This window comes from Pipra filicauda, unplaced genomic scaffold, assembly GCF_003945595.2.
Source record: "Pipra filicauda isolate LSUMZ 115617 unplaced genomic scaffold, ASM394559v2 scaffold619_size212394_pilon, whole genome shotgun sequence".
NCBI lineage: Eukaryota > Metazoa > Chordata > Aves > Passeriformes > Pipridae > Pipra > Pipra filicauda.
Genome location: NW_024104775.1, coordinates 46883 through 72432, shown reverse-complemented (window position 1 = coordinate 72432; position 25550 = coordinate 46883). Strand labels below are relative to the sequence as shown.

General features: G+C 53.3%; 1 protein-coding gene across 18 annotated transcripts in view; it reads left to right on the top strand.

The window, feature by feature from the left end:
* The window catches only part of SCRIB (scribble planar cell polarity protein), a 104244-nt gene that overhangs the window by 37040 nt on the left and 41654 nt on the right, over window positions 1-25550 (top strand). For all 18 annotated transcript variants that reach the window (XM_027717176.2, XM_027717175.2, XM_027717172.2 and 15 more), the window contains exons 16-24: window positions 533-595; window positions 13069-13158; window positions 13754-13831; window positions 15419-15733; window positions 16444-16524; window positions 21490-21747; window positions 22323-22433; window positions 23634-23810; window positions 24227-24343. In XM_027717176.2, the coding sequence (XP_027572977.1) occupies window positions 533-595; window positions 13069-13158; window positions 13754-13831; window positions 15419-15733; window positions 16444-16524; window positions 21490-21747; window positions 22323-22433; window positions 23634-23810; window positions 24227-24343 (1290 nt within the window). The remainder of the gene's footprint in view (window positions 1-532; window positions 596-13068; window positions 13159-13753; window positions 13832-15418; window positions 15734-16443; window positions 16525-21489; window positions 21748-22322; window positions 22434-23633; window positions 23811-24226; window positions 24344-25550) is intronic.

Here is a 25550-nt window from a genome sequence, read left to right as displayed (position 1 = left end):
GGTGAGGAGTGACTCTGGAGCTGGCCCAGCTGTGGAGGTCAGGAGTGACTCTGGAGCTGGCCCAGCTGTGGAGGTCAGGAGTGACTCTGGGGGCTGGCCCAGCTGTGGAGCTGTGGAGGTCAGGAGTGACTCTGGAGCTGGCCCAGCTGTGGAGGTCAGGAGTGACTCTGGAGCTGGCCCAGCTGTGGAGGTCAGAGTGACTCTGGAGCTGGCCCAGCTCCAGAGCTGTGGAGGTCAGGAGTGACTCTGGAGCTGGCCCAGCTGTGGAGGTCAGGAGTGACTCTGGAGCTGGCCCAGCTGTGGAGGTCAGGAGTGACTCTGGAGCTGGCCCAGCTCTGGAGGTCAGGAGTGACTCTGGAGCTGGCCCAGCTCTGGAGGTCAGGAGTGACTCTGGAGCTGGCCCAGCCCCGCGCAGCGTGCCCAGGCTGCCAGCGTGGCGTGCGTGTGTTGGGTGGTGGTGGTGGTCGTGGTGGCGGGTTTGGTCGATGCTCCACTAATCCGCATGCCTCTTTGCTGGTTCCTGTCCTAACAGGGGGTGTCGTTTGATCAAGCCAATAATCTGCTGATTGAACCTGCTCGCATTGAGGAGGAAGAGGTCTGTACCACTCCTACTGTTCTCTCTCTGCCACAAATCATCCAGTCTGCTTGATTTGCTTCCCAGCCTCACCCATTGTTGTAGGGGGAACTCTGATCTCTCTGGGTCAAGTGGCTTCTGGACCTGGCTGATCACAAACATGATGATCGTTTCCTCCCTGCTTTCCCCTTTCCCTCCTTTCCCATCCCTGAGGTGAGAGTGGCTGCTGCAGAGCAGGAGTGAAGTGGATGTAAAAAACCAAAGGGGCTGAGGGGGAAGTTCCTATTTGCTGTGTGCTGAGGGAGAAGTGAATTAAATAAATGGATATTTCTGGAAGTGTAGGTAACCCTGGAGGAGCAGAGGCCTCAGGAATCAGCCCAGTGCTGTGTGTGACCCTTAGGGATAGGGAGGAGGATCTCACTCATGACACTGTGCCACTGCCTGAGGAAGGCGGACTGGAGACAATGATTTGTGCATCTCCTGCAGCACCTCCAGAACCCCCTCAAGGCTTCACATGCAGCACCTTGGGGTGTCAGAAAGGGGCAGGTGGCACCAAGGTGCCACAAAGTCCCTGGCACGGGGATGGTGTCCGTGTCAAGGGTTAAAGTCTTGTGTCTGGCTGCCTTGGCTTATCCCCTGACTGTGATCAGCTTCCTGGGTTTGTCTGCAGGTTTTCAGTGCCTGCTCTGCGGGGTCCGTGGCCTTCTGCAGGCAGGTTTTCGAGGAGCTGCTGGAAGCAGAGTGCTGCTGTCACTGGCAAGGGGCAGAACCTGTGTCAGTGCCACCGGCTCGCAGAGGTTTCTCCCGTCGGACAGTGCAGGGGCACCAGACCTCTGTGTTACCTGAGTGTGTTACCTGGGACTGCTGGCCTGGGCCTCTACAAGAACTTGGTTCTGCTGCTTCCTCAAGTGTAAAATGGAGACTTTCCTTGGTTTTGGATAAGGCTTTCTGGGAGGGAGATGATGAATCTTTTCCACTCAGGCAGAACATGAGTGGCTCAGGTGTGGTCCCCTGTTAGTGGGTCCTGAAGATTTCTCCATCTTTCTCCATCTCTAGGTCCCTGAAAACCACAGTAACATTTCTTGCATTTCTCTTTTGTGTAATCTTCTGTCACTCAGGTTAAAACTGAGCATAAGCTGGTGCTTCCTGATCCCTCCTCCCCCTTCCTTTGGGGAGTCACTGCTTCCAGTCCTTCTCTCCAGCTGTTGGATGCCCTGTTCCATTTGCAGAGTTTTCCTGCTCCTTGGGGTGCTGTGTCCTAGGAACCTTAGTCTTGTCTCAGACACAGTCTGCCCACCTCTTCCTTGGCTCCTGCTCCACCTGCATCTGATGGAAGGGCCTAGAACTCCTTCCCTGGAGGTGTTGGGTGAAACAACTGGACGTGGCACTCAGTGCTTTGGTCTAGTTGACAAGATGGTGATCAGTCACAGGTTGGACTCAATGATCTTGAAAGTTTTTTCCAACCTAAATGATTCTGTGATCCCTCAGTGGGGCTGGTTGGAGGCCCCAGATTTGCTCTGGTGTCCCCTCAGCACAGCCCCCTTTGTGTGGATCTGTTCCCTCTCTGTGAAGAGGAACGTGGTTGTGCAGCTCCCAAGGACCAGCATGCTAGAGAACCCCCAGACTGGTGGTGGTAGCTGAAGTCACCCCAGAGTAGACCAGCTCTGGGAGGTTGATTTAGGACATTTGATTGTCCTACAGCTTTGGGGAGTGCTTAGCAGGGAATCTTTCACTAGACCAAGCTGCTCCAAGCTCCATCCAGCCTGGCCTTGAACACTTCCAAATCACATCTGCCTCATGTGTTCAGGGATGATTCCATGTCCTTGAGAAGAACCAATGGGCTGCTGGAAACTGAGCAAGGCCACTGCAGAGCAGAGGGCCTGGTGCCCTTGAGCAGCACGGTTTAAGTCCATGATGCTGCTGTCACATTCCTTGTATAATTTAATGCAGCTCTTAGAGAGAAGGAACTACAGGCTGTGTGTTCCTTAAGCCTAAACCATAATCCTGTGCCAGAGACTGATCTTGCCATGGCAGAACTGGAGACACATGCCCAGCTTCTGCCAGCACCCAGCACTGGGGTGTGGGAGCCTGGTACTGGTGTGCAGCAGGGATGCCCAGAGCTCCTGTAGCTGTTGCTGCCAATGGGGTTCTGCTGCAGTGGAAGAGGAATTTTGTTCCAATGTGTGATATCTGATGGTGGATATCTGGATTCCAGTGCTGACTCTGTTCCCAGTGTTTTGTCTCCATCCCCATCTGCCCCACAGAAGTGACTGTAGTGGGATGTAGGGAGGCTTTGGGAGGAGAAAAGCAGCATGTGGAGCGGCTGTTTGCTGGTGTGAGGTGGGACCTGAACTGTTGTCTGGGGAACATTGACAGGATTTTGTCTTCCCCTCCACCCTGGGCTGCCTGGGCAGGGGGAGCTGCCAGTTCCCTCCCTGGGAAGGAGTGAAGGTGGTCAGAGCTCTTGGATGTTGATTTCTTTGCTGCTACTGCTCAGGTGTCACATCCTGTTGGTCCACAGATGGAGTGAGTCAAGTCTTGTCCTTGAAGGAGTCTCATCCTGTGGAAACTGCTCAGGAATGTTACCATTTGTGTTGGAATGCCAGCTTCAGGCCTGGCACCAGTTAGTGTTTGCCAGTGGCAGATGTGACAGCACAGCCTGGTCCTGGAGCATCCCATGCTCGGCAGTTCAGCTGTGGAAAGGCTGGCACACGTAGTGTGGAGTGCTGGGATGTGTCAGGAGCAGTCCTGTCCCTCCTGGAGCATCCCATGCTCGGCAGTTCAGCTGTGGAAAGGCTGGCACACGTAGTGTGGAGTGCTGGGATGTGTCAGGAGCAGTCCTGTCCCTCCTGGAGCATCCTGTGCTCGGCAGTTCAGCTGTGGAAAGGCTGGCACACGTAGTGTGGAGTGCTGGGATGTGTCAGGAGCAGTCCTGTCCCTCCTGGAGCATCCTGTGCTCGGCAGTTCAGCTGTGGAAAGGGCAGCCCCTCGGTGTGCATCGTTGGGATGCATCAGGAGCCATCCTGCCCCTCCCCGTGGGCTGCTCGGTGCTGCTGCACATGTAGAGCTCTGCCCCTCGCCCGGTTTTGTGTTCGTAGGGTGACCGTGACCTTCATCGGGGTGTTGTCAGGCTCGGAATTATTTTGTAGCAAATTTGATTTTCCCACAATGCGACCCATAAATTTTAAACCCAGAAAAGATTAGTAAACTTCTCGTGTAATGCAGGAGAGGTCACGTCACCTGTGTTTGCTCACCTGGCTTGACTGGAGTATGATAGAGCAGAGTCCGTTTGACGTTTGAAAAAGACACAACACTCACGTTTCTATCAATTTTTAAAAGGACCAAAGTTCCCGTTGACTAAGAAAAAATGTGCCATATTTTCTGTTTTAATTAGTCTGGCTTTTAATTTCTTGCCATTGGAATGTTTTTGCGTACTGAAGTGCTAAAGGGCCTTTTGTGTTCTCTATGGAATCATAGAATGGTTTGGATTGGAAGGGACCTTTTAAAGGTCACCCAGTCCCACCCTCTGCCATGGGCAGGGACACCTTCCCCTAGACCAGGTTGCTCCAAGCCCTGTTCAACCTGTCCTTGAGCACTTCCAGGGATGGGGCAGTCACAGCCTCTCTGGGACAGTGTTCTGACACCTTCCTTGCTCTGTGACCCTCTGGTTTGGAGGTGGGATCGTGATCTCTGCCTGTGAAAGTACAGTTTCAAGTTTGGCCATGATAAGGCACAGTTTGGACACAAGTGCCCCTCAAAATGATAGAGATTAATGACTTGTATGATTGCTGCTTGTTCATCATCGGTCGCTGTCTCAGCTGTGAATTCTGTCTGATCCAGAGCTTCCCTAAGGACCAAGGAGCAAACCTGTGGAATGATTTCTTACACAAATGCAGAACTACCTGCAGAGTTTCCTTTCCCTGCTCCAAGAGTGGGCCAGAGTCATCTGATTCTGCTCTGTCACACAATAATCTTGTTGGCTTTCGCAGAGAGAAGGAGCAGAAAGCAGCAGAGGAGTGATTGGCAGAGAGAAAATTCCACGTTCAAACAAAACACTCCACGGCGAATCTGATTATCCCTTCTGAACTAGACAAATGCCCAGTATAACAGACATGGGGCTTTGCTGCCTGGAACCAGGATTATGTACAAAATTCAGACATTAAAATAGCCACTGTAGAAGTTGCCAGGGTTGAAGCACTTATGTGCCTTAAAATGGTGCCCGTTTGCAGCTGTGTGTTCAGAAGGTGTCAGTGGAGGAGAAGGGGAACTCCCAGACAGTTCCGAGACTTTGTGGTGGAAAACAATCCCCAGCTTGGATCCAGGCACTAGATAGAATGAGGCCTGACTGGGATAGGTTGGCATTTCTGGAAGATACAATTTAGCCCCAAAAGGGCTGTGCTCAACTCGGGAGCAGCAAGGCTGAATTCTCAATGAACGTAACACAGAGGATTTGGAAGAGGTCTTGAGGTCAAGTCTTCTGCCACCACTGGCAATCAGACACTACAAACTGTTTCATAAGTCAGTCAAACTTTTTATGAAATACAGATGGTTTCCTCCTGTTACAAGACGTGCACACACACACACAGGTTTCTCCTCTGGGGAGAAACCCAAACCTTTCCAGATTTTTGCTTCTGGAATAATTAGAAAACTTACTTTCAGTTGGAACTGTCATTTGTTAGTTCGTTGTTTTCATTGTATTTTTTCTTGTCCAGTCTCTTCCCTGCTGGCTGACCCATTGCTTGTCCTCAGTGTAATTTTATGGACATGAGCCTGACTCCTTCCAGCCTTCCTTTTGCTGGATTTAGAGGAACCCAGTTCTGGTATTCTTTGGTAAGAAGGATTTCCATTCCCTGCCTTTCTGGCTGCCTTTTCTTTCACCTGATCTACTTGAACTCAGGTTTGGTGACTATGGACAATATCACAGAGTTTATTCAGATTTTAGTACACTAAATTCCATAGTTGTTTCTCCATTTCAAATGTGGCAGTTCCCATTCCTGGATGGGATTTGTCTTTATCCACCTTTATTTGTGCCTTTGTTATACCCTTAGCCTTTGTTCCTGTGCCCCTCAGGGTCCTTGGGGAGGTTTGGCCTCCAGACAAGGTGTACTTAAGTGTGCTTTAAAGTGAATGATGCCAGGTTTAGTGCAAGAGTTTTCCCTATATCCCACTGTTCCTTGGACAAACACTCTCATCTGGTGTGGCCTGCCCTTAGCAGAGGAGAGTTGTAAAGTCCCCAGTCTTCGCAGTCTTGTAATTATATATTAAATGATGGCCAAAATTTAGAACCTTCTGAAGTGGCTGGGCTGAGAGGAGTCTCCAGTGGAATTTTGTAGTGGAATGGTGCAAAACGAATGACTGCTCCAAGGATTTCACCACACGAAAAGAATCAATAAGATGCTAAAGAAAGGAAGTAGAACATGTTCCCAGTGTCACCCATTCCAGCTGAATCCGGGTATAGCTTTTTGTCCTGTTTCCAGTTCTGGAACAGTTTGAGGCTCAGTGGCTTTGGCCAATGCTCATTTTGCTTCACTTTAAGCAGTTGAGTGTTTTCATTTCCAAAGGACCCTGTCCTGCTGCATTCCACAGTCTGGCCAGCCCAGATTCTTGCAGGATCCCTTCCTCTGTGCCCATGGCAAAGCTGGTTGCCCATGGTGACAGGAGGAAGTACTAGCTTCCTAAATCCCTAGTTCTGGAGTTCATTAGTGAAATAACTAATCCTGAATTGTAAACCAGCCTGGGCTCAGGGGACCTCGAAAGGCCCAAGGTTTTGTGGGGAAGGAGCCTTGGTGAGGGTATCAGCACCCCAGACCATTGCATCTGGAAACTCTCCAGGGACAGGACTCGGCACCTCCTTGGGGAGTTTATCCCAGAGGAGGATTGTTCTCACTGCAAACATTTCTTTCTTATATCAAGGTGAAATATCTTTCTATAGACACATGTCTAGATGTAAATATTTGTATCTAACACGACTCCTCTCCCTGATAGCTGCGTAACCATGGCCATAGAGATCCATATTGAGATTGTCTGTAGGAACCTTGCCTCGGGTGTTATTTGTGCTTTGAGTGTCACCACAGTTCATATTTTTAAAAGGCATCCTTTCTTCCTCCTCCCTTTGGGAAATGTAGTCACTATGCTGGAGTCTCCCTGGGGAGGAATGTGCAGAAGCAGAGCAGAGCCCTGAGTGTGGCAGGTCCCCTGTCCTGTCTGTTCCCAGTGCTCTGTCACCAGTGGGGCTGTGGCAGGTCCCCTGTCCTGTCTGTTCCCAGTGCTCTGTCACCAGTGGGGCTGTGGCAGGTCCCCTGTCCCATCTGCTCCTGGTGCTCTGTCACCAGTGGGGCTGTGGCAGGTCCCCTGTCCCATCTGCTCCTGGTGCTCTGTCACCAGTGGGGCTGTGGCAGGTCCCCTGTCCCGTCTGTTCCCAGTGCTCTGTCACCAGTGGGGCTGTGGCAGGTCCCCTGTCCTGTCTGCTCCTGGTGCTCTGTCACCAGTGGGGCTGTGGCAGGTCCCCTGTCCTGTCTGCTCCTGGTGCTCTGTCACCAGTGGGGCTGTGGCAGGTCCCCTGTCCTGTCTGCTCCTGGTGCTCTGTCACCAGTGGGGCTGTGGCAGGTCCCCTGTCCTGTCTGCTCCCGGTGCTGTTGTCAAAGGTCTCTTTTTGGGGCTCTCTGGTTTTTACTGGTCTTGTGGAGGTGTTCAGTGGGAAGACAGTGAAGTGCTTGACTCTGCTGAGTGCCCACCATCTCTGCCCTCCAAGTACCTGTTCCCTTGGGAACTAAACCCATTGGAATGGAGAAAGGAATAACATCAGAGCCAGGAAACCTCCCGCCCGTGTCCAGCGGCCGTTCCGCTGCCAGGGCAACTCTTCCCTTTGCCCTCCTTTTGCACTGTCCAGGTTAATTCCTCTCTCAGCAGTCACACAGCAATGCCCCACCTCCCCTTTGCTCACCGATATTTTTGGCCTGTCCCCTTGTCCCCATGAGCTGTCACTGACCGAAGCCAGCCAGATTTAGCTCTTCTCATCTTTCCTGGTGAGTCAGTGCCTCCAGCTCCTGCTCCTCTGTGTCCCAGCTGTGTGCACCCGAGGTGATCAGAATCCCAGAATCATTTGGGTTGGAAAAGACCTCCAAGACCATCGAATCCAAGCTCTGGCCAATCCCCACTTTGTCACTAGACCAGAGCACTGAGTGCCACATCCAGGCATTTCTCAGACTCCAGGGACAGTGACTCCACCTCTCTGGGGAGCCCCTTCCGCTGCCAACCACCCTTCCCAGGGAGTTCTTCTGATGTCCAACCTGAACCTTGGGGCTCTGATGTGTCAGTTGTGAAGTGACACATTATGTTACTCTGACTGAATGTGCTGTCAGTGTAAAGTGATGGAGGAGGACGGGCTTTCTCTGGGGCTTGGGGGGGCACAGACCTCAGCAGGACACAAGGACCATTTCCTGGTGGGTGTCCAGCTCCTGGCAATCTGTGGATCAGGATTTCTGTTCCTGCCAATGTATGAGGCACCGTGGAACTGCCATCCATGAAGTTATCTGATTTCTCCCATCCCTTTTATACATTGCAGTTCCACAGAATTTAGTGGCAATAAATTATGTAATTTACTAGAACTTTATGTTAAAAAGTATTTTTGCGTTAGATATCCTGTTGAATTCCATTGAATATCCCTAATTCCTTTGTGGTTACAAACATGGAATAATCATCTTCTGTAAAATTATTAATGGAATAAAAAGATAAAAAGGGCCTGCCCCCCCTCCCCACCTCCTCTCATACAGAACTATTTCAATTCTGTCTGATTTGAAGTAAGATCAGGCCTGATGCATCTCGGCAGAACCCAAATGATTCTTCCCTGATGACTCTTACGTGGTTCCTGGCTTGTGCAATACACACCTGAACCAGCATCAGGCAATGCCAGTGCCAGGTCTTGGATCACAGCTTCCATGTTTCACACAAGTCTGCTTAGTGAATCTTCACTTCATCAGCCAAGTCTAGAGTCTTGTCAGAATAAAATAATTTGGGCTTTGAGGCATCTGATTTTCATAAAATTCAGCTGTCTTTCATGAGAGCTATTTCTGTGCCTGGTAAGAGCCACACTTGTTCCTCAGTTACTCCTCTGGAATGGTCGCTGGATGAGGAGCTGATGGTTACAGGCATCTGGAGTCTCTCAGTCCCTCAGCACAATGTAAGTACTGTCTTGGGGTAGCAAGAGACCAGAATTTTGGAAATGCTCTATAAGCCTCTCAGAGATCTCAGGCAGTTGTTTGGACTCGTGGGCACAAGTCGTCCAGTCCTTTTGAATTTTGAAAAGGTTATTGATGATATTATAAGTGGATTCTTCAGCTGCTGTTTCAGTGGGATCCCTCACCTTCATGTGATACGTGTCCATCATCACGTGTCTGTCCCTACACAAATCCAAAGTGTTTATTGCAGTTTCCTGTGTCACTGTCACAGTCTCATTTAAAGTTTCAGGGGCTGTAAATGCAGGGATTGGACACAGAGTCATGGAATCATTAAGGTTGGAAAAGACCGTTAAGATCATCAAGTCCAACCATCAACCCAGCACTACTACCATGTTCACCACTAAACCATGTCCCCAAGTGCCACATCCCCGTGTTTTTTGAACACTTCCAGCAATGGGGACTCCATCACTACCCTGGGCAGCCTGTGCCAGGCTGGGACAGGCCTTTCTGGGAAGGAATTTTCCTGATATCAGACCTAAACCTCCCCAGGTGCAACTTGAGACCACTTCCTCTAGTCCTGTCCCTTGTTCCCTGGGAGCAGAGCCTGACCCCCACTTGGCTCCCCGCTCCTGTCAGGGACTTGCAGAGCCAGAAGGTCCCCCCTGAGCCTCCTTTTGTCCAGGCTGAGCCCCCCAATCTCCCTCAGCTGCTCCTGGTTCTCCAGCCCTTCCCCAACTCCGTTCCCTTCCCTGGACACGCTCCAGCCCCTCCGTGTCTTTCTTGTCACGAGGGGCTCGACGGTGACCCCAGTTATGTGCATTCCCCTGTACAGTGAGTTACAAATCGATGCCCTGGTTGGCAGAAACTTGCTGTCTTCTCTAGCCCTTGAGCCCACGAGTGCATGTGGAGGAAGAGCTTTGTCTTTCAGCAGCTCTGAATTACAACAGCTCCAATCTTTGTCTCGGGGATGGGGTGTGTCTGCTGTGCCTCTGACAAGTCGCAGGAATCCCCAGCAGGCAGTTGCACAGCAGTGAATTCGGACTGTCCCAGGTCTGTTGGGCAATGCCCAGGTGTCCCTGGCTGCTACTGGAAAGTGAGTCTGTCCAGTTGTGCAGCACTTCTGGTGCCTCCAGAGCGGTGTATAGTTATTCCCTGAAAGGTGGGAAATCTTGCAGGATCAAGTGAATCCATTCACAGAGAAGCTGGGGCTGCCCCATCTCTGGAAGCATTTGAGGGCAGGTTGGGCGAGGCTTGGAGCAACCAGGTCTGCTGGAAGGCATCCCTGCCCATGGCAGAGGGTGGGACTAGGTGGTTTGGTTTTTGGTCCCTTCCCACACAAACCATTCCATGATTCCGTGATAAAGGACAGCTGTACTAAAAACTGGATGCAAACTGGGTTGAGGTGGCCCCAGTCCTTGCTTGATGTGTCCTTGGAGAGGCACAGGCAGGACTGAGGGGAGGAGGTGGAAATGCTTCCTGGATCATGTTTGGTGCCTTTGGTGAATGGGTTCCCAGTGGGAGCTCAGCGAGGGATGGCGGCTCGAGGCTGTCGTGGCAGCTTTTGCAATTTGCCCACTTCTCTCACAGCAGCATTTTTCCATGAAGGGCTGGACCTTGTCTGTCTGGGGGAACAAGGAACTCAGGGTTTGCTGCCCACTTCATGAAGGTTTGTCCTTTCTGCAGCAAGTTTTGGTGGGGAGCAGCACAGATCAGTTGTTACCTCTGAGATGGGCTGTGGGTGGATCCCTAGCTCTGGGGGAAAAATACACAAGGAGGAAAATGCCCAGGAAAGAGCGATGGCAGAGAGGGAGCTGAGCTGTCCCTGTTGGGGGGTAGCTCTGTGTTGTGGCTCCAGGGTCAGTCCAATATCGTGGCAGTCCAGGCAGGTGTGGAGCAGCCTTAGGACAGAGGAGCTTTGGAGAACAAATAACTTCTGGGTTCAGTGCAAGAAGCAGACTGGCCTGTAATGTGAAGGGCCATTATAGGCTGCTGGATCCAAGACCTTCCTGCTCAGGTTCATATTCACATCAGTTACTCTTTGCATAGTTCAGACAAATATCCACCAGTTCGGTTCCTCACCACACTGGTTCTGTGGTAAAACTGGTTTGCCTGGGGAGTTTGAAATCTTCTTTCCAGCCTAAATATATTTACATCCACTTGAAGCCAATTGAAGCTGCTGTTTCTCAGTGTCTTTAACAAGTCTGGTTCCTGCTTGGTGTTTTGCTTTTCAGTATACACAGATGGACAGAAGGTTCTTCCCCCTCGGGCCAGTTGGCTTTTCTGACAGGTTTCCCCATGTTTTTGGTCTGGTTTCCTGAATGTGTGAAATCAGGGAGTTTGTGGTTTATCTTTCAGGCAGTTTACACAGTCAGCTTCCCGTGCAGCTGGAAGTGACTTTCTGTGACCAGTGACATTGTACAGTCCTCAGTCCTCATCAGAAGTCACGATCCTGTCCCACGGATTCAGGCACTAAGGAGAACCATCAGCTGTCTTCCTGGGAAATACCAGGATCCTGCTATTAGACTATTCTGTAATTCTTGCCTGGTTTTCCATCGTCTGCAGAAGTTTTTGTGTTAAATACAGAATCACAGAATCTCCTTACCACCAGGGTCATCAAGTCCAGCTCCTGGCCCTGCACAGGACAATCCCAAAATCCCACCATGTACCTGAGGGAGTTTTCTGAGTGCTCCTTGAACAACACAAATGTGAGTCTTTAGAGCATTTCTGAAATCCAGTGAGTCTGGAAGGAAAAATGTGGATTTTGTCATTAGTTCCTAAAAGGCTTTGTCACGTAAGAAGCGTTTGTCTGGTCTGGAGCTGGTTTGAGTTGGGCTGTCGAGGACACACAGTGCTGTCTCGTCACTACCCCATTTATGTCTCACCTTGATAATCCTTGTCTTCCAGTATTCACCCAGTCTCTGGGTCTTGCACTGGAGATGACAGACTGGCAGTGGGTCTGGAATTGGGGATTTCCATAGGAAGATCCCAGAGCATTCTGCTGTGCTGTTGACTGGGTGCCCGAGGAACTGGCAGGGCACACCTCAGTTTGGTTCTTGCTTCCTTCAGTGGGTTTTTGGTTTGGTTTTTGGTTTAAACATAGCAGAATGTGAAGCTCCTCAGGCTTTTGCTTCTATCATTGTAGAGGTGAGGGGGGGTTGGAAGGGAGGGGTTAAGGAAGGCAAGTCTCCTGCTCCCTTTGCTGCCCACGCTGTGGCCACGTGAAGCTGACACTGACACTCGACTCCTCTGCAGCAGCTGCTCTCCATCCTGGGCCTTGTTTCCAGAGAGGTGACATCTGGAGGACAGCAAATTTGATTCTCACCAGGAGTCTGTGCATGTTTCTATCTCTTACCAGCTCCTTGGTCCTTGACCCTGAGAGAGTCCTGTCTGTCCTGTTCCTTTTCCTGTATCCTACCACGTGCTCCCTGTCTTCCTTCTCATGACTATGGCAATGTGAATGGTTCATGCTGGTGTCCTGAATAGAAGCAGCTTCAGGTCAAGTTTGACCAGCTATTGGCAATGCACATAATTGGGTATGTAGAGGTGGGAGGCAGGAAGGAGAAGAGACTTCTGGATTGCTCAGCTGCGATCCTGAGCAGCGGGGCAGAGGAGGGCAGAGGAAGGAGCCCGCTGGACAGAGCAGATGGGTTTTTTGGAGTCATGTGTTGATTTCCATCGATACGGCAAAGCCAAGTATCCATTCAGAGTATTCTGGACCAAGTGCCCTCCTTGTCACTGCACACTACACCGGGGTGACCTGGAATCCCCCAGTGGCACATGGAATTACACCTAAAGGGAGCCCTGTGGTAGAGCCGGGCTGTGATGTGAACCAGCTGGTTCTGTGATCCAGTCCCAGCCCAAGGCTGCCCAGTTTGCTCTGTGGTGGAATGTCCTTCCGATGTGTCCACTGTGGGCAAACTGACTGTTGGGTCAGGACTCAGCCACAGCAAGGGGTTTGTGTTTCATGTGTTGTGACAGTGGTGCCTCTGAGACACGGGTGCCACGGCTCACCCAGAGGTGCCACAACTCACCCAGAGGTGCCGCGGCTCACCCAGAGGTGCCACGGCTCACCCAGAGGTGCCACAACTCACCCAGAGGTGCCACGGCTCACCCAGAGGTGCCACAACTCACCCAGAGGTGCCACGGCTCACCCAGAGGTGCCACGGCTCACGCACAGGTTCCATGGCTGACCCAGTGTGCAAGCAGACCACTCGGGGTTATTATTTATCCTTTTAAAAGTCGTCCCTTGCTCTTGGAGGTGTTGTGGCCGCTCCCTGCTCCGCACTGACCCGTAACCACTGTCCCTTCTGCTTGCAGCTGACACTGACCATCGTGCGGCAGACGGGGGGGCTGGGCATCAGCATCGCGGGGGGCAAGGGCTCCACCCCCTATAAGGGGGACGATGAGGTAAGACCTGAGCTGTGTCACTGGTGAGGCACCTGCTTTCGGGGACCGGTTCTCTGTAGCTGGAGGTTGGGTGTCCATATGTGTCGGGGCCAGGTGGGAGCAGCCCTGGATCCCCCCACAGCAGGAAGCTGGTGGGACTGGTTGGTCCGACCTGGAGCGGCCGTGGGAGCAGCAGGTTCCTTCCCACCTGTGTCCTGAGGCATGGGACTCACAGGGCAAAGAGTACAGGGTTGTTCCACACCTAGTGTATCAGCTGGGTCGTGTTCTGGTCCCGCTGGAAAAGGGTTAACATGTCATTCCCTGTTCTCCTGTGTCACCTTGGGGTAGCCCTGCCATAGGGTCTCTGTCCTCTGTGTCACCTGGGGGGAAGTTCTATCCCCTGTGTCACCTGGGGGTAGCCCTGCAGTGGGTTTCTGTCCCCTTTTCCCAGCTCCTGAAGGTGGTGATGTGACTGCTATGTCCCCACGTCAGGGGGGGACATGCCAGGACTGGCCAGGGACTGACCCTCTCCCTGGAGCTGAGGGGTTGGAGGGGTCTCTGCACTTCAGAGGATTGAGGAATGGGCTCGACCTCTAACAGGTGGTTTTGTTTCCAGGGCATCTTTATTTCCCGTGTGTCCGAAGAGGGTCCTGCGGCTCGCGCAGGGGTCCGTGTTGGGGACAAGCTTCTGGAGGTAAGGGCCTGGCTCCTGTGACAAAGCAAATGGTTCCAGATGACTTGGAGTGGAGGGAGAAGATGTGCATCACACAGGTTTTAGGCCAAATTAAGCATCAGGAGCTGTGCAAGGGTAAAACCGAATTCCTCTGGCTCATAGTTGATTAATTAATGTTACCGTGAATTTTTTACTGCTTTATAAGGACAGAACAACTCCTGCATTTCCAGCTCTGAAGTGTTGTGTGATGCAGGTGGGAAAAAACATATCTCCAGTGGGCTGAGCTCTGCACACCTGGGAGGGGCAAAAGTTGACCCTGTGGAATAACTTCTTACTCAGGGAGCCATGTCTGTCTTCATAGAATCGTGGAATCATGGAATGGTTTGGGTGGGAAGGGACCTTAAAGCCCACCCAGTTCCACCCCCTGCCATGCCTAGGGAAACCTTCCACTAGACCAGGTTGCTCCAAGCCATGCCCAACCTGGCCTTGGACACTTCCAGGGATGGGGTGGCCACAGGCAGCTTCTCTGGGTAACCTATTCCAGTGCCTCACCACCCTCACAGGGAAGAATTCCTTCCTAATATCCCACCTAACCCTGCCCTCTTTCAGTGGGAAGCCATTCCCCCATCATCTGTCGCGCCAGGCCCATGTCCAAAGATCCCCTCCACCTCTCTTGGAGCCCTGTTAAGTACTGGAAGGGGCTCTAAGGCCCCCCCGAGCCTCCTTTTCTCCAGGCTGAGCTCCCCCAGCTCCCTCAGCTGCTCCTGGTGCTCCAGTCCCTGCCCCAGCTCTGTTCTCTTTCCTGGACACGCTCCAGCCCCTCAGTGTCCTTCTTTTTGTGAGGGGCCCAAACTGACCCAGGGTTGGAGATGCCTCGGCAGTGCCAGCACAGGGGGACAAGAACTGTCCTGGGCCTGTGGTCACACTGTGGCTGGTACAGGCCAGATGTCATTGGTTTTCTTGCCCACCTGGGCACACGCTGGCTCACGAGCAGCCAGTTTCTCAGGAGAATGTTGTGGGACACGGCATCAAAAGCTTTGCCAAAGTCCAGACAGACACATCCACAGCCTTTCCCTCACCCACTGAGTGGGTCACCTGGTCATAGAAGGAGATCAGGTTGGTCAGGCAGAACCTACCTATCACAACCCCGGGCTGGCTGGGCCTGATCCTCTGGTTCCCCTGTACGTGCCACACTCCAGATCTGCTCCATGGCCCTTCCCACACCAAGGGACTGTCACATTGACAGCTCTGCGTGTTTTGGGGTGGGAGCAGGGTGTGAGGAAGGCGAACAAGAAGTTGTGTCGACCTGAGTTGTACTGAGTTTTATTGGTGGAGATGGTCCTGGGTGGGTGTGTTTTTCTAGGAGCTTGTTGCCTGCAGGGTTCATACAGGTGTAGGGAAGTTGGAGCTCCCTGTGAGGGAAGCATTCCTCTGAAAGGGATTTTACTGGGCTGCCCTGGCCTTGGACGGGCAGCAGGTGCTGTGGGAGTGTCGGGAAGCTCCTTGGAGGTGCGGGCACACCTGTGGGAACAGGGTGCCAGCCCAGCTCTGCAGGGGCTGAGGCTGGAGCTGTGTGTGAGGTGAGGGCTGTCCCTGCTCTGTGCCCAGGTGAACGGCGTGTCCCTGCACTGTGCTGAGCATCACGTGGCCGTGGAAGCGCTGCGAGGCTCGGGAAGCTCCGTGTCCATGACGGTGCTGCGGGAGCGGATGGTGGAGCCGGAGAACGCCATCACCGTCACTCCGCTGCGCCCCGAGGATGACTACAGCCCCCGGGAGCGGCGCGGGGGGCTGCGCTTCCCCGAGCGCCCCGAGGGAGCCCCTGCCACCGAGAGATATTCCACCTGCCTCATGCGCAACGAGAAGGGCCTGGGCTTCAGCATCGCCGGCGGCAAGGGCTCCACTCCCTACCGGGCTGGGGACACGGTCAGTCCTGATCCCCTGGCATCCCTGAGTCTTCCTCACCCCTGGGTATGCAGCATTGGCCCTGGGCTGGTGGGCCAGTTGGACTCTGAGAGCCAGGGATGTCAGGGAATCATGGAATCCCAGAATGGATTGGGTGGGAAGGGACCTAAAAGCTCACCTCGTTCCGCCTCCCTGCCGTGGGTGGGGACACCTTCCACTATCCCAGCTTGCTCTGAGCCCCATCCAACCTGGCCTTGGACACTTCCAGGAGTGGAGCAGCCACAGCTTCTCTGGGCAACCTGTGCCAGGACCTCACTATCCTCATAGGGAGGAATATCTTCCCAGTATCCCATCTAACCCTGCCCTCTGTCAGTGTGAAGCCATTCCCTCTTGTTCTGTCACTCCAGGCCCTTGTCCAAAGTCCCTCTCCCTCTTTTTTTAGAGAAGGAGGGGGACTGGGGCTTCCGATCTCTGCCAGTGACATCTAATCCTGCTGCTGCCCTCTTGGCACATATTCCAGGCTCTGGGCCACGGGAAGGTTTTTCTGACAGTGGCTCTGGGAGCAGAGAGTTTGTGTGGAGTGGAGAACAAACGGGAAGCACCAGGGCAGGGGAAGGGTCTGTGGAGGGGAGAGGGCTGGGACCTGCCTGGCACCCAGGAACGGGTCTGGAGAGCCAGGCCCAGGTGAAGAGGAAGCCCAGGCTGCTCTGACCCTCCTGACTGTGCTGCAGGGGATCTTCATCTCCCGGATCGCAGAGGGTGGTGCAGCCCACCGGGACGGAATCCTGCACATCGGAGACCGGGTCATCTCGGTGAGTGGGTGTGCAGGGAAGGGGCTGACTCAGCTCCGTGCCCTCTCTCATGCAGGAGCTGCTTCTCTGGCACTGAAGCTGGATTTTGGGAGGCCTTTTTTCAGCTCCTGAGCCTTTTGGGGGAGCATTTAACGTGGGTGGTTTTACCCGGTCCATGACAGTTGGTGGGTGCAGTTACACCTCCCCTTTCCCCAAAGGCTGTGTGAGTGCTTCCCCCAGGGACGGCATGGAGAGAGGTGACATGGCAGCACTGCCCCAGCCTGGTGTCCCTCCAGAGCTTGGGGGACAGCCCGAGGGGGCTCTGCCTTGGCGAGTAGAAGGGATAGAGCCTTTTTGGGCACAGTGGGGTCAGCGTGACCCGTGAGCCGGAGCAGAGGCGTCTGCCCGAGGGTGCTGTGGAGCAGGGCAGGGGGAGCTCGGTGCTTCCCTGCTTCACTCACAGCTCTGGCCCGTTTCTCATCCTGTCCGTGCGGGTCTCGCTGCTCTAACCTCGTGTCTCTGCCTGCTGTCCCTCGCTCCCCTCCTCCAGGGAGCCTCTCCTGAGCCTCCCGACCCTCTTCCCACGCTCGCATGCTGCCTCCGAGGGAAAGCTCCTGCATCCTGGTGCTGGTGGTGGGTTTCTGGCCCAGCTGCTGTGGTAAGAGCACGTGTTACCACAGCGCTGGCGTGAGTAAACACTGATACAGCCTCGTCAGTGCTGGCTTCTGTCTGCTCTATCCCTGGGCTGGGGCTGTGTTGTATTTGCTTGGGCACGTTTCAGTGGAACTCAGGGCCAGGTCCCACATTAGTGTCTTGGCAGGAGACTTCAACTGGTACAGCATCACTCCCTTCCTGCTAGAGCTCCCCACTCCTCTTAAAATCAAGCCCTGATCCTGATCGGTGCCACATAGGCTAAATTATTTTGGGTTTGTTTGTGTTTTAATGCTCCTGGTACAGAGGCAGGACTTAGGCCCAGCATTTGGGGTTGGTTTGCTCTATCTGTGGCAAGAAGAGAGAAAATCTCAGAGTCAAAAGTCAAACCTGTCTCCACCCCCCTTCACCAGCTCTATTTATATCTGTGGGCAGCTTTGTAGGAAAAGCAGATCTAATTCCCTAGTAATAGCCTGCAGAGAATTCCAAGCAGGTTGTGTGGGCTCAGGGCTTAGAAGGCTTGGGGCCTGTGCTGGATTTTGGTGTGGCTGAGGCCTTGCTGTCATTAGTCCCAACACCCCCGTGGGGTCCCCTCGGTACCTGTACCAGGTGAATGTGGCCATACAGGTTTGGTGCTGAGCACCAGCTGCAGTTCAGGTCCTGTGCTCAGCTCTGATTAATGCAGGAGCAGGTTACTGCTTTCCAGGAGAACACTCACCGGACTATTCCCGCAACTTCCGAGCCTGCTTTCCGCACCCTTTTGAAGCAGTGGGTGCCCATTTTTGTTGGAAAGGCTCCAGGCTGCGGTGATTCCTGGGGTGTGGGTGCAGGCTGCGTGTGTTCCCTGTACCTGCATGGGGAAGGGGAGGGCCCTCGCTAGGTACTGGGCTCATGGGTCCCACAGGCAGGGCCTATTTCCAAAGCCGTGGTCTCCTGGGCATGGCCTCAGCTCTCACTTTGTCAAGGATTCTTCTTTTCTTAGGAAAACAAATACAGCACAGCATCCTGCTCTTCCCCTGTGCTCTAAACCCTCCTGGACCCTTCTGCAGGGGAAGGACCAGAATTGCTCCTTTGACTTTCCTAAGGGAGCTTTGAGCACATGGATGAAGAGCCCAGCCCAGGTCTCCTCTCCGAGTTAACACCCCCCAAAATTCCCCAGTGAGTGACACTCACTCCCCAACTTCCCCATGTTCCCATGTCTCTTGGGAGTCCTTTTGGTGGGGGAAGACATGGGGCAGGGAGCTGCTGGGGGCAATGTCAGAGAGTTGGAGTTGTGGGTTGGGAATCTAGCAGGGAAGGTGCAGAATTGGGAGCAGTCACTTGGGACATCTGGTGTTTTTGGATGGGACTGGGAGTAGATTAAAGAAAACTGATTCTGGGGAGATTTAGGACAGTGGTAGGTGACATGTGGAGTCCTGATGAGGCAGTTTGATCCCTGAGAGATTTGTCAGAATAATATAATTTCCTGGCACACAGAGAAGTGTGTGGAGCAGGGAGAGGACAGAGATGCTGTCCCTTCCTCTTGGACACTCAGAAAGCTGTGCTGCATGGCTGGCCTTGCTTTCTAGCTAGATAAAGGCCATGGAAAATGAGCTGCCTAAAGGCTGGGAGGGCTCCAGCATTGCCAGGTAATGCAGAATTACTGGGTGAAGTGCATCAAGGGCTGTCACACAATACACCTCTGACTCTGGGAGTCCTGTGCCCTGATCCCTGTTCTAGGGAGGTACCGCTGAGCCCTTCTGGTCTGACCCCCTTTGACCACTCTCATCATGTCAGGACAGGAAAATAGCAGAGGGGATGTGAGAAATCAAGAGCGGGTGATGCTGGAGCAGGTCTGTCTGTGGAGTATCACTGTAGAGTCACAGAGTCAGAGCAAGGCTTGGGTTGGAAGGGATCTTAAAGGTCATCTTGTTCCAATTCAGTTATTTTGTTGGGCCTTGATCTGGTAATAGAACCCAAAGGCCGAGTCTCTCCTGCGTGTCACCTTTGTTAACCATTTGAGGACCCAAGGGATCCTCCCTTCCCACTCTTCTGGGCACATGGCTGCCACTTTCCCTGCTCCCAGGTCCAGCCATCAGCAGGGGTAAGTGCAGATTCCAAAGGTGGAACACACTGCAGACACAGCTGGCCCCAGATTCACACAAGCAGGAAGGGGGGCAGTGCCCTTACAGGTGCACAGCTGAGCACAGGGAGTCCTCACGGGGCAGGAACAACAGCCAGCTTCCCCCAGGTCCTGCCTGCCAGCTCATCGGGTTTGCTGGTGGAATGGGCACACATTCCCTCCTCTCTCAGGGAAATGCTCATGTCTGTAGGTCTCCAGCCTGCAGCCTAAGCATTGAGGTCTTTGGGGCTCTTTGGTCAGACTCTGAGCCTTTCATCCAGCTTCTGGACCAGCTCTTGGCTCTCACCACCTTTTGGATTCCTGCTTGCTGGCTAGTCCAGCTTGAATTTTACCAGTAGCTCTCACACACGTACCCAGAAGAGCATGAAGTGGCACAGTAAATACAGAATGTGGGGAGAGGGCAGAGCAGATGTGGTGAGCAGGCCCAGGGCTTGGCCACAGCGACACCGACCAGCAGCCTCTTGTTCTCCACCCTCGGCATTTCCCTGTGCTAGTTCCTCCTCTTTCATCCTGGACCAGTCCCCTTTCCCTTTTGGAAAACATTCCATAATAAGTGATGCACGTTCCCACAACCCACCTTAAAGCTTCCTGCAGCCAGTTGGCCCTTTCCACAAGAGCTGTGCTGAGATAACCTTTCATAATCTCCACTACCTCTCTGGATGGGTTGCCAAGTTTGGTTACACTTCTCTAACGTGGGTGATTCCTTCCATGGTCCATCCAGGAGTGTTCAAGCCCTGTCTCTGCTACTTGCATTCCATTAAGGTCTGTGCACCTTTATGGTTAATTTATTACCTTTCCTGCTTGCTGCCTTGTCTCCTGTGCTCAGCAGCCACCACCCAGGTCCTTTTTATCCTTCCTCTTCCCACGAGCGTGTGCCAGCTGCTGCCTTCACATCCTTCTGGTTGGTGCCAGAGGTGTCCCCTGAGGACAGTCCCCTCAGCAGAGGTGACACCTGGGGCTCAGATTTTCCAGCACAGCACAGGACTGCTTGTGGTTCTCCTTCCCTGTCACAGTGGGAGCAGCTCCTGTGGCTGTGGGTGGGGACAGGGCCTGTCGGGTGAGTGCTGGGAGTGTCTTTGGGGTTCTGGACAAAACCCTGTCAGACCGTGTGTGTCAGCTCAGTGCAGGAACTGCTCTCTGGGAAGGAGCTGGGGAGTAACGATATTTGGGAATCAGGCTGTGAGGAATTGGGCTACAAAGCCCAGTTGCTGTGGCTATTACAGTCACGTTATTTCATGAGCTAATCAAACCCCATCTTGGCAGCTGCTGGTTTCATGTCCTCGTTCATTTTGGAAAGCTTTTCCAGAACCTAATGACTAGAAACCTTTTAATTTTCTGCTTCAACTTTCTCCTGGCAAGTTTTGTCCTTTGGGCAGCGTTCTTCCAGCTTGGCTCTTGGTTTTCTGCCTCTCATACATTTGTGGAGAACAGTTGCATCCCTCTGGTCCTTTGAGTTTCATGGGAAGCTGTTTTAATTTTGTAGGAAAGGCTCTCAGTGCTTCCTGGTCTCACTGTACCTGGGGTCACTTTTAATGCCTTAGAGCTATCATCTCCCCCAGGCTGCCATGACCTTGCCCAGCACAGGTGGCCACCAGTGGCTGGGTGACCAGTGACAGGTCCAGTCAGCCTTCAGTGCCTGTGTCTGGGCTTTGGGTGGCTGATAAGGTCAGGTGGCCCGGTGACAATGCAGCAGGTGCCCCAGCACATCGATGTTTTGTGGCATCGTGGCTGAAAATCGCTGGTTTGGCTTCTCCCATGTTGAGGTGTTTGGCCCCGTTCCTTTACTGCAGCCTCTTGTCCCAGTGGGAAGCTGGAATGGAAGGCCAGGGAGTGTTGGGTGTTCTCCTGGGTGAGCTGCAGCAAAGCCCAGGCCCAGCTGGGTTTGTGGGGGTGCAGGAGGTGGAGCATCACACGTGGCCCGTGGGGTCCCTGGAGCATCAGTGGTGCTGCAGGGCACCATGTGCATAGGGAAGGTGGAAAGGGGCAGGAAAGCTGTCTAGGAAGGGGATTGGGATCCGGCAGGGATGAGCAGGCACCTACGTCCCCGTGCCAGGTAGGAGGGAGCAGGGTGAGTTAGAGGGTGCTTAGGGGCACAGGCCTTTGAGCCAGGGCCGTGTTCCAGCAGGATGGGGTCCCTCGGGGGCTTGGCCGAGCGCCGGAACGCCGGGAAGTGCCGGGCGATGGTCTGACGCCGAGTTTGCGGGTTGTTCTAGATCAATGGGGTAGACATGACAGAAGCCAGGCATGATCAGGCCGTAGCGCTGCTTACCGCGGCCTCCCCCACCATCGTGCTGCTGGTAGAGAGAGAGGGCTCGGAGCAGCCCGGCGAGGGAGCCTCGCCCGGCGCGCCCCGCGTGCGCATGCACTCCCCCCCGCCGCCCCCCGGCCCCGGGGACAGCCCGCCCGAGGAGACGCCCGCGCCGCAGAGGAACCACCTCGCCAAAGGGCTGGAGGATCAGTACCCCATCGAGGTGAGCTGGGCCTGGGGATACGGGACACTGCAAGCCCGAGCGGGTTTCATTTGAAAAGTGGTGTTGGGATGGGGGTTGGCCCACTGGCTTCTCGGGGCGTGGAGGAGTCATCATAGAAAAGCTTGGGGTGCAAGGGACCTGAAAGCCCATCCGTTTGCACCCCTTGCCATGGGCAGGGACACCTTCCACTAGCCCAGGTTGCTCCAAGCCCTATCCAACCTGGCCTTGAACACTTCCACAGGGATGGGGCAGCCACAGCTTCTCTGGGCAACCTGTGCCAGGGCCTCCCCACCCTTATAGGGAAGGATTTCTCCCCAGTATCCCATCTTACCCTGCCTTCTCTCTGTGTGAAGCCATTCCCCCTTGTCCTGTCACTCCAGGTCCTTGTCCAAAGTCCCTCTCCAGCTCTCTTGGAGCCCCTTCCAGCTCTTCTCCAGGCTGCACTGTCCCACATGGGGAAACTTGTCTTGCGGGTGTTCACCTGTCAAAACACCCCTGATTCCATGTTTTTTAATGTTTGAGGTCTGTATGTGCTATCCTTCATTCCCTTTGACTCTTTTTCTTGTTCCCTCAAGGAGATTCATCTGGTGAAAGCGGGTGGTCCCCTGGGCCTCAGCATCGTCGGAGGCAGTGACCATTCCAGCCATCCCTTTGGGATTCATGAGCCAGGGGTCTTCATCTCCAAGGTAGAGACCCAGGAGAGCCGCCCAGCCCTGAGCTGTTGGATTATTGGGGTTAAGGTGAAAGGTTTTGATGCAAGTCCAGAAGTATAGGATGGATTTATGAAATAAAGGGATGGGAGGGGGATGTGTGAAGGGTTGTACCTGGATGTGCTGCTGCTGCTGGAGCCACCTCAGGGCACATAAAAGCCTCAAACCTGTGTAATCTCTGCCAAACTCTTTGGAGGGATCCCAGTTAGCTTCTGAAATTGCTGAGCTCCTCTTGGCTTTAGTGAGTCGTGGGAAAATGCTGGCATTGCAGAAAGTCAGTCATCACTGGTGGGATGAGTGTGTGAGTGCAGGGACACCCAGAACTGCTCTGCTGCACTCAGGCCAATGCCCTTCGACCCCAGTTCCGTTCCAGTGGTGACATCAGCTGATGCCATTCAGGGACAGCACACAGGCCAGTCACTGGCTGTAAGCCATTCCCTCACAGTCCTGCACATCCATGCTCCTTGGATTAGGGATGCTGGAGAGGACATCCCTGCCCAGCCCTTTCTGCTTCCCAACATCTCTTGTCCCATGGAGATGCCGAATCTGTCTCCTCTAACACCTGTGGCTGGGAGTCAAGGTTCAGACCCTGTTAAGGGCTATTTGGAATTCGAGAAGTGATGCCTGCCAGATCCCTTCCTTCACGTGCCCATTGTTCCTCTTGCAGCACTTCAGCAGGTCAGTGGAGCAGGATTTGCTCTTCCCAAAGCCAAACTAACTTTTTCCCACCATCCCTGCTTGCCCACATGCTCACAGATATCAGCCTTTCCTTGCTGACTCCTTTGTTTTACCAGAAACAGAGGTTTGGTGCCATGGTTAGTCCCTCTGTAGCTCTCAAGATCCCCTGGGTGAGAGGAGAGCACTGGGTGAGGGCTGGAGTTGTACTGGTGCTGTCAGTCTTGGTTACAGTCATGGACAAAAAAATGGCAAAGCTGGAACAGGTTTGGTTCAGGTAAAATTGGGAATCTGAGAATAACATACGGAATGACAGTTCAAAGCAAATCCCACTTCATTCTTTGCCAGTGTTCACAGATATGTCACCTCTTGGGGAACTTTGGCTGCAGAGAGAGGAGTCAGAACAGGCCTGGAGGGTGTGGGAGGACGCCCAGGGCCACAGTCATATCTCCAAGGAAAGATGGAATTCCCTTCTCCAGTTGTGCTGACGGTTCTCTGCAGGTCATTCCCCGGGGGCTGGCGTCGCGCAGCGGGCTCCGCGTCGGGGACAGGATCCTGGAGGTGAACGGCATCGACCTGCGCCACGCCACCCACCAGGAAGCGGTGAACGCGCTGCTCTCCAACGCCCAGGAGCTCACCATGCTGGTCCGGAGGGACCCGCCTCCGCCTGGCATGCAGGTGGGTTCTGAGGGACAGCACTGGGGGCAATCACACGGGGTCACTTCTGGAGGCCGTTGCTTACCTGGCTGGAGGTCTGGGACTGGGACACAACCAGACTCCTGGTTGGAGTTTCCTTCTCCTTTGGAAGGATCCAGTCTCTTGTAAGCGTATTTCCAGTGGGGGAGTGGTGAGGGTCTCTTGCCATGCCCGTGGTGACTGTCATCAGAGAATGACCAGATTCCATGAAGACCACACCTGAGCAGGGAACAGAAGTGGGCAGAGCCTCACCAAAGGGACCAAACTGCCAAGTGAGGGACAGGATTAATTCAGGCCCTCTTCAGGGCATTCAGAATATGGCCACTCCGAGGAGTGTTCCCCCAGCTATCCCAGCACTGTCTTGTCCCAGAAACAAGAACACTTTTCTGTGATTCCAGGAAATATGCATTGAAAAGGCTCCAGGAGAGAAGCTGGGTATCAGCATCCGGGGTGGAGCCAAGGGCCATGCTGGCAATCCGTTTGATCCCACCGATGAAGGCATCTTCATTTCCAAGGTACCAAGAGCATTAACTGCAGGTCGGTGCCATGCGAGGGCTACCAGGGAGAAGGGTGATCCCTGGGGCATCTGTTGGGTGTGCTCTGTCTGCTTTCACTGGTGCAGCAGTTCCAGACACTCTTCCTCCACCCAAGGAGGCAAATCCCTGTCCTTTCATATATCCTCCTCTACAACAGCTACACCATTTCTTCTTCCATTTCCTGTTTGCCTTTATTTTGCCTTGTGTTTCCTCTCTTACGTTTTTTCTGTAACGTGAACCCACACATCCTTCCTTTTCCCCACATTCCTGTTGCTTCCCACATGCCTGTGTCTTCCTGCCCCCCGACTCATGAGCTCTTCCCTCCTTCCATGGGAAGCATCAGGAATTACTCCCCTTTCCTCCTGTGCCACGCACCCTGTGTGCAACTTTGTTCCCTTTGTAAGTGACTGCTTGTGTCACACTTATTTCTCATATCACTTTTCCCCCAGAAGTAACACGTGTTTTCTTGTTGAACTGTGCGTCAGCTTATGCTCCTCCCAACCCTTTCCAAAAAGTTTTTATTACCTCTTCTTCCTTGCTGGCAGTGGAGCACAGTAATAAGTGGTGTCATGTTAATAAGTGGGTCTTGCTGCTGGCAAAGGAGACTCTGGGTCTCCTTTGTGGTTCAAAGACTCTGGTTCACCTTGGTGTCACTGGTTCCCTTTTTAACTGGTCTTGTGGGGTAGCGACTGATGTAAATCATCCTCCTGGCTGGGGACACTCCATAGTTGCCAGTCAGCCCTGATAATTGATAATTGGCTGCACTCAGGGCAAGGGAACATACAGCATTTTTCATTACATGGCTGTAAGTGCTTTATCTGGGTTCTAAAGTTAAAAGAGTGAATTTAAATTCCCTCTGTTAGAGCGACAGTTGCACTTTCACCTGAGACATTTGCAATAGCAGGAAAAGAAAACCTGGGATTATTGTAACTGATGGTTGTTTTTAAGGATTGGGTTTGGTTTTCTCTCTCACAGCATTGCAGCATTTGGGGATTGGAAGGGTCACAGTTTAGCCACAGTACAGGGTTAGTTCACCTCCCTCCCCTTTTTTCGCAATACTGGTTGTTTTAACCTGCAGAGAACCAAAGCCCTGAACAGCTCTGCTCTCCCTTCAGCTGTGTTACTCCCCTCAGCCTCTCTTATCTGTCCTATCCAGAGTGGAGTTCCTGCCTCTGATTTTCCCTGT